The sequence below is a fragment of the Oncorhynchus kisutch genome, unplaced genomic scaffold, assembly GCF_002021735.2.
Source record: "Oncorhynchus kisutch isolate 150728-3 unplaced genomic scaffold, Okis_V2 scaffold745, whole genome shotgun sequence".
NCBI lineage: Eukaryota > Metazoa > Chordata > Actinopteri > Salmoniformes > Salmonidae > Oncorhynchus > Oncorhynchus kisutch.
Window position 1 is genome coordinate 125,135 of NW_022262690.1, and position 12,208 is coordinate 137,342.

The 12,208-nt window shown below is 50.8% G+C and overlaps 1 protein-coding gene across 3 annotated transcripts in view; it reads left to right on the forward strand.

Moving 5' to 3' along the window:
- The window catches only part of LOC109887364 (uncharacterized), a 66,697-nt gene that overhangs the window by 18,471 nt on the left and 36,018 nt on the right, over positions 1 to 12,208 (forward strand). For all 3 annotated transcript variants that reach the window (XM_031816115.1, XM_031816114.1, XM_031816113.1), the window contains exons 2-5: positions 7,305 to 7,370; positions 7,635 to 7,705; positions 9,136 to 9,250; positions 9,442 to 9,633. In XM_031816115.1, the coding sequence (XP_031671975.1) occupies positions 7,305 to 7,370; positions 7,635 to 7,705; positions 9,136 to 9,250; positions 9,442 to 9,633 (444 nt within the window). The remainder of the gene's footprint in view (positions 1 to 7,304; positions 7,371 to 7,634; positions 7,706 to 9,135; positions 9,251 to 9,441; positions 9,634 to 12,208) is intronic.

The following is a 12,208-nucleotide window of genomic DNA, read 5'->3' on the forward strand; positions in this document are numbered from 1 at the left end:
ACCTGCCTCCTCTAACCACTAGGCTACCTGCCTCCTCTACACTCTAACCACTAGTCTACCTGCCTCCTCTACACTCTAACCACTAGGCTACCTGCCTCCTCTACACTCTAACCACTAGACTACCTGCCTCCTCTAACCACTAGTCTACCTGCCTCCTCTACACTCTAACCACTAGACTACCTGCCTCCTCTAACCACTAGGCTACCTGCCTCCTCTACACTCTAACCACTAGTCTACCTGCCTCCTCTACACTCTAACCACTAGGCTACCTGCCTCCTCTACACTCTAACCACTAGTCTACCTGCCTCCTCTACACTCTAACCACTAGACTACCTGCCTCCTCTACTCTCTAACCACTAGGCTACCTGCCTCCTCTACACTCTAACCACTAGTCTACCTGCCTCCTCTACACTCTAACCACTAGACTACCTGCCTCCTCTAACCACTAGTCTACCTGCCTCCTCTACACTCTAACCACTAGGCTACCTGCCTCCTCTAACCACTAGGCTACCTGCCTCCTCTACACTCTAACCACTAGACTACCAGCCTCCTCTACACTCTAACCACTAGGCTACCTGCCTCCTCTACACTCTAACCACTAGGCTACCTGCCGCCTCTGCACTCTAACCACTAGACTACCTGCCTCCTCTACACTCTAACCACTAGACTACCAGCCTCCTCTACACTCTAACCACTAGGCTACCTGCCTCCTCTACACTCTAACCACTAGGCTACCTGCCGCCTCTACACTCTAACCACTAGACTACCTGCCTCCTCTACACTCTAACCACTAGGCTACCTGCCGCCTCTACACTCTAACCACTAGACTACCAGCCTCCTCTACACTCTAACCACTAGGCTACCTGCCTCCTCTACACTCTAACCACTAGGCTACCTGCCGCCTCTACACTCTAACCACTAGACTACCTGCCTCCTCTACACTCTAACCACTAGGCTACCTGCCGCCTCTACACTCTAACCACTAGACTACCTGCCTCCTCTACACTCTAACCACTAGACTACCTCCCTCCTCTACACTCTAACCACTAGGCTACCTGCCTCCTCTACACTCTAACCACTATGCTACCTCCCTCCTCTACACTAACCACTAGGCTACCTGCCGCCTCTACACTCTAACCACTAGAATACCTGCCTCCTCTACACTCTAACCACTAGACTACCTGCCTCCTCTACACTCTAACCACTAGACTACCTGCCTCCTCTACACTCTAACCACTAGACTACCTGCCTCCTCTACACTCTAACCACTAGGCTACCTGCCGCCTCTACACTCTAACCACTAGGCTACCTGCCTCCTCTACACTCTAACCACTAGACTACCTGCCTCCTCTACACTCTAACCACTAGGCTACCTGCCTCCTCTACACTCTAACCACTAGGCTACCTGCCGCCTCTACACTCTAACCACTAGGCTACCTGCCTCCTCTACACTCTAACCACTAGGCTACCTGCCTCCTCTACACTCTAACCACTATGCTACCTCCCTCCTCTACACTAACCACTAGGCTACCTGCCGCCTCTACACTCTAACCACTAGACTACCTGCCTCCTCTACACTCTAACCACTAGACTACCTGCCTCCTCTACACTCTAACCACTAGGCTACCTGCCTCCTCTACACTCTAACCACTAGACTACCTGCCTCCTCTACACTCTAACCACTAGACTACCTGCCTCCTCTACACTCTAACCACTAGACTACCTGCCTCCTCTACACTCTAACCACTAGACTACCTGCCTCCTCTACACTCTAACCACTAGACTACCTGCCTCCTCTACTCTCTAACCACTAGGCTACCTGCCTCCTCTACACTCTAACCACTAGTCTACCTGCCTCCTCTACACTCTAACCACTAGACTACCTGCCTCCTCTAACCACTAGTCTACCTGCCTCCTCTACACTCTAACCACTAGGCTACCTGCCTCCTCTAACCACTAGGCTACCTGCCTCCTCTACACTCTAACCACTAGACTACCTGCCTCCTCTACACTCTAACCACTAGGCTACCTGCCTCCTCTACACTCTAACCACTAGGCTACCTGCCGCCTCTACACTCTAACCACTAGACTACCTGCCTCCTCTACACTCTAACCACTAGGCTACCTGCCGCCTCTACACTCTAACCAGTAGGCTACCTGCCTCCTCTACACTCTAACCACTAGACTACCTGCCTCCTCTACACTCTAACCACTAGGCTACCTGCCTCCTCTACACTCTAACCACTAGGCTACCTGCCGCCTCTACACTCTAACCACTAGGCTACCTGCCTCCTCTACACTCTAACCACTAGGCTACCTGCCGCCTCTACACTCTAACCAGTAGGCTACCTGCCGCCTCTACACTCTAACCACAAGACTACCTGCCTCCTCTACACTCTAACCACTAGGCTACCTGCCGCCTCTACACTCTAACCAGTAGGCTACCTGCCTCCTCTACACTCTAACCACTAGACTACCTGCCTCCTCTACACTCTAACCACTAGGCTACCTGCCTCCTCTACACTCTAACCACTAGGCTACCTGCCTCCTCTACACTCTAACCACTAGGCTACCTGCCTCCTCTACACTCTAACCACTAGGCTACCTGCCTCCTCTACACTCTAACCACTAGTCTACCTGCCTCCTCTACACTCTAACCACTAGTCTACCTGCCTCCTCTACACTCTAACCACTAGGCTACCTGCCTCCTCTACACTCTAACCACTAGACTACCTGCCTCCTCTAACCACTAGTCTACCTGCCTCCTCTACACTCTAACCACTAGACTACCTGCCTCCTCTAACCACTAGGCTACCTGCCTCCTCTACACTCTAACCACTAGTCTACCTGCCTCCTCTACACTCTAACCACTAGACTACCTGCCTCCTCTACTCTCTAACCACTAGGCTACCTGCCTCCTCTACACTCTAACCACTAGTCTACCTGCCTCCTCTACACTCTAACCACTAGACTACCTGCCTCCTCTAACCACTAGTCTACCTGCCTCCTCTACACTCTAACCACTAGGCTACCTGCCTCCTCTAACCACTAGGCTACCTGCCTCCTCTAACCACTAGGCTACCTGCCTCCTCTACACTCTAACCACTAGACTACCAGCCTCCTCTACACTCTAACCACTAGGCTACCTGCCTCCTCTACACTCTAACCACTAGGCTACCTGCCTCCTCTACACTCTAACCACTAGGCTACCTGCCGCCTCTACACTCTAACCACTAGACTACCTGCCTCCTCTACACTCTAACCACTAGGCTACCTGCCGCCTCTACACTCTAACCACTAGACTACCAGCCTCCTCTACACTCTAACCACTAGGCTACCTGCCTCCTCTACACTCTAACCACTAGGCTACCTGCCGCCTCTACACTCTAACCACTAGACTACCTGCCTCCTCTACACTCTAACCACTAGGCTACCTGCCGCCTCTACACTCTAACCACTAGACTACCTGCCTCCTCTACACTCTAACCACTAGACTACCTCCCTCCTCTACACTCTAACCACTAGGCTACCTGCCTCCTCTACACTCTAACCACTATGCTACCTCCCTCCTCTACACTAACCACTAGGCTACCTGCCGCCTCTACACTCTAACCACTAGACTACCTGCCTCCTCTACACTCTAACCACTAGACTACCTGCCTCCTCTACACTCTAACCACTAGACTACCTGCCTCCTCTAACCACTAGTCTACCTGCCTCCTCTACACTCTAACCACTAGGCTACCTGCCTCCTCTAACCACTAGGCTACCTGCCTCCTCTAACCACTAGGCTACCTGCCTCCTCTACACTCTAACCACTAGACTACCAGCCTCCTCTACACTCTAACCACTAGGCTACCTGCCTCCTCTACACTCTAACCACTAGGCTACCTGCCTCCTCTACACTCTAACCACTAGGCTACCTGCCGCCTCTACACTCTAACCACTAGACTACCTGCCTCCTCTACACTCTAACCACTAGGCTACCTGCCGCCTCTACACTCTAACCACTAGACTACCAGCCTCCTCTACACTCTAACCACTAGGCTACCTGCCTCCTCTACACTCTAACCACTAGGCTACCTGCCGCCTCTACACTCTAACCACTAGACTACCTGCCTCCTCTACACTCTAACCACTAGGCTACCTGCCGCCTCTACACTCTAACCACTAGACTACCTGCCTCCTCTACACTCTAACCACTAGACTACCTCCCTCCTCTACACTCTAACCACTAGGCTACCTGCCTCCTCTACACTCTAACCACTATGCTACCTCCCTCCTCTACACTAACCACTAGGCTACCTGCCGCCTCTACACTCTAACCACTAGACTACCTGCCTCCTCTACACTCTAACCACTAGACTACCTGCCTCCTCTACACTCTAACCACTAGGCTACCTGCCTCCTCTACACTCTAACCACTAGACTACCTGCCTCCTCTACACTCTAACCACTAGACTACCTGCCTCCTCTACACTCTAACCACTAGACTACCTGCCTCCTCTACACTCTAACCACTAGACTACCTGCCTCCTCTACACTCTAACCACTAGGCTACCTGCCGCCTCTACACTCTAACCACTAGGCTACCTGCCTCCTCTACACTCTAACCACTAGGCTACCTGCCTCCTCTACACTCTAACCACTAGTCTACCTGCCTCCTCTACACTCTAACCACTAGACTACCTGCCTCCTCTACACTCTAACCACTAGACTACCTGCCTCCTCTACACTCTAACCACTAGACTACCTGCCTCCTCTACACTCTAACCACTAGACTACCTGCCTCCTCTACACTCTAACCACTAGACTACCTGCCTCCTCTACACTCTAACCACTAGACTACCTGCCTCCTCTACACTCTAACCACTAGGCTACCTGCCGCCTCTACACTCTAACCACTAGGCTACCTGCCTCCTCTACACTCTAACCACTAGGCTACCTGCCTCCTCTAACCACTAGGCTACCTGCCTCCTCTACACTCTAACCACTAGGCTACCTGCCTCCTCTAACCACTAGACTACCTGCCTCCTCTACACTCTAACCACTAGGCTACCTGCCTCCTCTAACCACTAGGCTACCTGCCTCCTCTAACCACTAGACTACCTGCTTTCTCTACACTCTAACCACTAGGCTACCTGCCTCCTCTACACTCTGGCCACTAGGCTACCTGCCTCCTCTACACTCTAACCACTAGACTACCTGCCTCCTCTAACCACTAGTCTACCTGCCTCCTCTACACTCTAACCACTAGACTACCTGCCTCCTCTAACCACTAGGCTACCTGCCGCCTCTACACTCTAACCACTAGGCTACCTGCCTCCTCTACACTCTAACCACTAGGCTACCTGCCTCCTCTACACTCTAACCACTAGTCTACCTGCCGCCTCTACACTCTAACCACTAGTCTACCTGCCTCCTCTACACTCTAACCACTAGGCTACCTGCCTCCTCTACACTCTAACCACTAGTCTACCTGCCTCCTCTACACTCTAACCACTAGGCTACCTGCCTCCTCTACACTCTAACCACTAGTCTACCTGCCGCCTCTACACTCTAACCACTAGTCTACCTGCCTCCTCTACACTCTAACCACTAGGCTACCTGCCTCCTCTACGCTCTAACCACTAGGCTACCTGCCTCCTCTACACTCTAACCACTAGGCTACCTGCCGCCTCTACACTCTAACCACTAGACTACCTGCCTCCTCTAACCACTAGGCTACCTGCCTCCTCTACACTCTAACCACTAGGCTACCTGCCTCCTCTACACTCTAACCACTAGACTACCTGCCTCCTCTAACCACTAGTCTACCTGCCTCCTCTACACTCTAACCACTAGACTACCTGCCTCCTCTAACCACTAGGCTACCTGCCTCCTCTACACTCTAACCACTAGACTATCTGCCTCCTCTACACTCTAACCACTAGACTACCTGCCTCCTCAACACTCTAACCACTAGTCTACCTGCCTCCTCTACACTCTAACCACTAGACTACCTGCCTCCTCTACACTCTAACCAGTAGGCTACCTGCCTCCTCTACACTAACCACTAGGCTACCTGCCTCCTCGACACTAACCACTAGGCTACCTGCCTCCTCTACACTCTAACCACTAGGCTACCTGCCTCCTCTACACTCTAACCACTAGGCTACCTGCCTCCTCTACACTCTAACCACTAGACTACCTGCCTCCTCTACACTCTAACCACTAGTCTACCTGCCGCCTCTACACTCTAACCACTAGGCTACCTGCCTCCTCTACACTCTAACCAGTAGGCTACCTGCCGCCTCTACACTCTAACCACTAGGCTACCTGCCTCCTCTACACTCTAACCACTAGGCTACCTGCCTCCTCTACACTCTAACCACTAGGCTACCTGCCTCCTCTACACTCTAACCACTAGGCTACCTGCCTCCTCTACGCTCTAACCACTAGGCTACCTGCCTCCTCTACACTCTAACCACTAGGCTACCTGCCGCCTCTACACTCTAACCACTAGACTACCTGCCTCCTCTAACCACTAGGCTACCTGCCTCCTCTACACTCTAACCACTAGGCTACCTGCCTCCTCTACACTCTAACCACTAGACTACCTGCCTCCTCTAACCACTAGTCTACCTGCCTCCTCTACACTCTAACCACTAGACTACCTGCCTCCTCTAACCACTAGGCTACCTGCCTCCTCTACACTCTAACCACTAGACTATCTGCCTCCTCTACACTCTAACCACTAGACTACCTGCCTCCTCAACACTCTAACCACTAGTCTACCTGCCTCCTCTACACTCTAACCACTAGACTACCTGCCTCCTCTACACTCTAACCAGTAGGCTACCTGCCTCCTCTACACTAACCACTAGGCTACCTGCCTCCTCTACACTCTAACCACTAGGCTACCTGCCTCCTCTACACTAACCACTAGGCTACCTGCCTCCTCTACACTCTAACCACTAGGCTACCTGCCTCCTCTACACTCTAACCACTAGGCTACCTGCCTCCTCTACACTCTAACCACTAGACTACCTGCCTCCTCTACACTCTAACCACTAGTCTACCTGCCGCCTCTACACTCTAACCACTAGGCTACCTGCCTCCTCTACACTCTAACCAGTAGGCTACCTGCCGCCTCTACACTCTAACCACTAGGCTACCTGCCTCCTCTACACTCTAACCACTAGGCTACCTGCCTCCTCTACACTCTAACCACTAGGCTACCTGCCTCCTCTACACTCTAACCACTAGGCTACCTGCCTCCTCTACGCTATAACCACTAGTTGATGTGTATATGTGTATTCCAGGGTTCGAGAGCATTCTGGAGGGAATCTATGGCCCGTTGCTGCTCAGAGACCTCAATATTTTTGATGGTGAGTGTCAGTGTGTGTGTGTGTGTGTGTGTGTGTGTGTGTGTGTGTGTGTGTGTGTGTGTGTGTGTGTGTGTGTGTGTGTGTGTGTGTGTGTGTGTGTGTGTGTGTGTGTGTGTGTGTCTGTGTCTGTGTCTATGTGTGTGTGTGTGTGTGTGTGTGTACACGTGTTCGCTCCCAGTTGGTGCCACTGAGACTTTATTGACTGTGTGTGTGTGTGTGTGTGTGTGTGTGTGTGTGTGTGTGTGTGTGTGTGTGTGTTTCCAGACTGTGAACCCGAGGAGCTAGAGGACTGGGCAGTGAAGGCCAGTTGTTCCTTCTGCAGCCTGCTGATCAATGTAAGTTCAGCTCCGTGATACAAGCGGACTGCTATTTTCTGTCTTGATTTACTTCCAGCTCTCTCATGGAAACGCTTCAGTTTACTTCCAGCTCTCTCATGGAAACGCTTCAGTTTAGTTCCAGCTCTCTCAGGGAAACGCTTCAGTTTACTTCCAGCTCTCTCATGGAAACACTTCAGTTTACTTCCAGCTCTCTCATGGAAACACTTCAGTTTAGTTCCAGCTCTCTCATGGAAACACTTCAGTTTACTTCCAGCTCTCTCATGGAAACACTTCAGTTTAGTTTCCAGCTCTCTCATGGAAACACTTCAGTTTACTTCCAGCTCTCTCATGGAAACACTTCAGTTTAGTTCCAGCTCTCTCAGGGAAACGCTTCAGTTTAGTTCCAGCTCTCTCAGGGAAACGCTTCAGTTTACTTCCAGCTCTCTCAGGGAAACGCTTCAGTATAGTTCCAGCTCTCTCATGGAAACGCTTCAGTTTAGTTCCAGCTCTCTCATGGAAACGCTTCAGTATAGTTCCAGCTCTCTCAGGGAAACGCTTCAGTTTAGTTCCAGCTCTCTCAGGGAAACGCTTCAGTTTAGTTCCAGCTCTCTCAGGGAAACGCTTCAGTTTAGTTCCAGCTCTCTCAGGGAAACGCTTCAGTTTAGTTCCAGCTCTCTCAGGGAAACACTTCAGTTTAGTTCCAGCTCTCTCAGGGAAACGCTTCAGTTTACTTCCAGCTCTCTCATGGAAACACTTCAGTTTAGTTCCAGCTCTCTCAGGGAAACGCTTCAGTTTACTTCCAGCTCTCTCAGGGAAACGCTTCAGTTTAGTTCCAGCTCTCTCAGGGAAACGCTTCAGTTTACTTCCAGCTCTCTCATGGAAACGCTTCAGTTTAGTTCCAGCTCTCTCAGGGAAACGCTTCAGTTTACTTCCAGCTCTCTCATGGAAACGCTTCAGTTTAGTTCCAGCTCTCTCAGGGAAACGCTTCAGTTTAGTTCCAGCTCTCTCAGGGAAACGCTTCAGTTTAGTTCCAGCTCTCTCAGGGAAACGCTTCAGTTTAGTTCCAGCTCTCTCAGGGAAACGCTTCAGTTTACTTCCAGCTCTCTCATGGAAACGCTTCAGTTTAGTTCAACTATATCAGATTTACTGGGTTTCTCTGTCAGTCGCTGAATGTTTGGAGCTGTTGTCGTTCAGGTGACGTTGGGTGTGTTCTGCTGCTCAGACGTTGAGGTGAATCAACCAATGGTTGCGCGCCACGTCATGGACTGCGTCATGGACATTATGATGCAGTTAGGTGATATATAAAATATGGATCCAGACGTTGTAAGATCTGGCAGGCAGAGGAACCTGGGCAGAGGCAGGCCTGTGATTGGCTACGGCGTTGTTGCGGTTTTGTATGTGTTGTTACGACGCGTCGGTGATGTCATTGTCTCTTCCTCCTCTAATAGGACCATGTCCCAGTGGCCGCCTCCCCCTCAGACGACACGCCCTCCCAAGCCCCTTCCCTCTCAGACAGCAGCCTATCAGCTCACAGGTTCCTCCACGCTGTGTTCCATAAGAAAGGTGAGTCCCCGTCCGACTAGAACAGAGACGACGGCGTTTACACTCTTAATGCTAACAGCGCTACGTAGCATCGTTGGCTACCTGGTTTATACGCGCTAAGATAAATGTATGTAGACAGTGTGTTTACCTGTGATTGGCTAAGATAAATGTATGTAGACAGTATGCTTACCTGTGATTGGCTGTCTGTCCAGAGCTGGCGTCCAGTGGAGACCCTAACGTCCCTCTGGTGGCCCAGGAACTGATGAAGAGGATGGTGAGGCAGTTTGCCATGGAGTACGCCTCCAAGACACGCCTTACCACCACCACAGGCTCCCAGCGTTCTGACCTCGACTCACCTCTAGACCTCACTGTGACACGGAACCAGGAGGAGGAACCCACACCAGGTAGAGAACCCGACAGGACTTAGAACCCATACCAGGTAGAGAACCCGACAGGACATAGAACCAATACCAGATAGAGAACCCAACAGGACATAGAACCAATACCAGATAGAGAACCCAACAGGACTTAGAACCCACACCAGGAAGAGAACACGACAGGACTTAGAACCCATACCAGGTAGAGAACCAACACCAGATGGAGAACCCAACAGGACATAGAACCAATACCAGATAGAGAACCCAACAGGACTTAGAACCCACACCAGGTAGAGGACCCAACAGGACTTGGAATGCACACCAGTTAGAGAACCAACAGGGCTTAAAACCCACACCGGGTAGAGAGCCCAACAGGGCTTAGAACCCACACCGGGTAGAGAGCCCAACAGGGCTTAGAACCCACACCGAGCAAAGAGCCCAAGAGGGCTTAGAACCCACACCGGGCAGAGAGCCCAAGAGGGCTTAGAACCCACACCGGGTAGAGAACCCAACAGAACATAGAACCCACACCGGGTAGAGAGCGCAACAGAGCTTAGAACCCACACCGTGTAGAGAACCCAACAGAGCATAGAACCCACACCGGGTAGAGAGCGCACCAGGGCTTAGAACCCACACCGGGTAGAGAGCGCAACAGAGCTTAGAACCCACACCGGGTAGAGAGCGCAACAGAGCTTAGAACCCACACCGGGTAGAGAGCGCACCAGGGCTTAGAACCCACACCAGGTGGGGTATACTACAAAGTAGGAATAATGAGTTAGCCAGCTAACTTGCCTAACTATTTTACATCGTTTTTTTTAAAGATGAGCTTAAAATTGGCAAGGTCTACTTGGCTCTTTCGCTAAGCCCCGCCCTGGAATTTTGGGCAACCAATTGCAACGCTCCAAGTGATAGCAACTGTAGTCGAGCCCGAAACGCATCAAGGGCAGTGGGAAAAATCTGAGTTTTCTTTAAAAAAAATCATTGTTTAAATGGTTCAATAATTAAACAGCGAACCAGGTACTGATTCCTGAAATGCAGAGCCTGTTGGGAGTATTATTAGAATCCCAAAACTATATTCTTTGGTAGTGTTTGCTAGCTCAGCTGGTTAGCTTAGCTCAGCTGGTTAGCTTAGCTGGTTAGCTTAGCTCAGCTGGTTAGCTTAGCTGGTTAGCTTAGCTCAGCTGGTTATCTTAGCTGGTTAGCTTAGCTCAGCTGGTTAGCTTAGCTGGTTAGTTTAGCTCAGCTGGTTAGCTTAGCTGGTTAGCTTAGCTCAGCTGGTTAGCTTAGCTCAGCTGGTTAGCTAGCTCAGCTGGTTAGCTAGCTCTTTCTTATTGACCACCAAACATTGTTAATGCTAGCTAGCCACTTGCTAGAACTTGTTTTCTCTAAATGGATGCTAGCTAGCTAAGTTGGCTATATTAGGAATTTTAACTCATCTTGCTGTCGACATCAGCAAACGATTTGGAAGCACTTTTATAATCCCAAAATGGGTTAGTAACTCGTACTATACAGGGTGTATTCAGTGGCTAGCCTCACTACAAAACAACTTGACCAGGTTTCCTGTGAAGACATTGTAGCGACAATCCACCACAACATATACCCAAGAGTTTCCTGATTTAGCCGTGCTTATTTTCATTGCGTGTATTAAAAACATAGTTTGAGATCATTGTGAGGAGATTTCTCCAACGGTTAGAAGGGGAAAATGGGGTTCCGGGGGAAAACGCTGTCGGAGGTTGCATCAGTATCCAAGGGAACCAGAGGTTGCATCAGTATCCAAGGGAACCAGAGGTTGCATCAGTATCCAAGGGAACCAGAGGTTGCATCAGTATCCAAGGGAACCAGAGGTTGCATCAGTATCCAAGGGAACCAGAGGTTGCATCAGTATCCAAGGGAGCCAGAGGTTGCATCAGTATCCAAGGGAACCAGAGGTTGCATCAGTATCCAAGGGAACCAGAGGTTGCATCAGTATCCAAGGGAACCAGAGGTTGCATCAGTATCCAAGGGAACCAGAGGTTGCATCAGCATCCAAGGGAACCAGAGGTTGCATCAGTATCCAAGGGAACCAGAGGTTGCATCAGTATCCAAGGGAACCAGAGGTTGCATCAGTATCCAAGGGAACCAGAGGTTGCATCAGTATCCAAGGGAACCAGAGGTTGCATCAGTATCCAAGGGAACCAGAGGTTGCATCAGTACTCCAAGGGAGCCAGAGGTTGCATCAGTATCCAAGGGAGCCAGAGGTTGCATCAGTATCCAAGGGAGCCAGAGGTTGCATCAGTAGTCCAAGGGGCAGGTTGCATCAGTATCCAAGGGAGGTTGCATCAGTACCAAGGGAACCAGAGGTTGCATCAGTATCCAGGGGAACAGAGGTTGCATCAGTATCCAAGGGAGCCAGAGGTTTGCAATCAGTATCCAAGGGAGCCAGAGGTTGCATCAGTATCCAGGGAAACAGAGGTTGCATCAGTATCCAAGGGAACCAGAGGTTGCATCAGTATCCAAGGGAACCAGAGGTTGCATCAGTATCCAAGGGAACCAGAGGTTGCATCAGTATCCAAGGGAGCCAGAGGTTGCATCAGTATCCAAGGGAGCCAGAGGTTGCATCAGT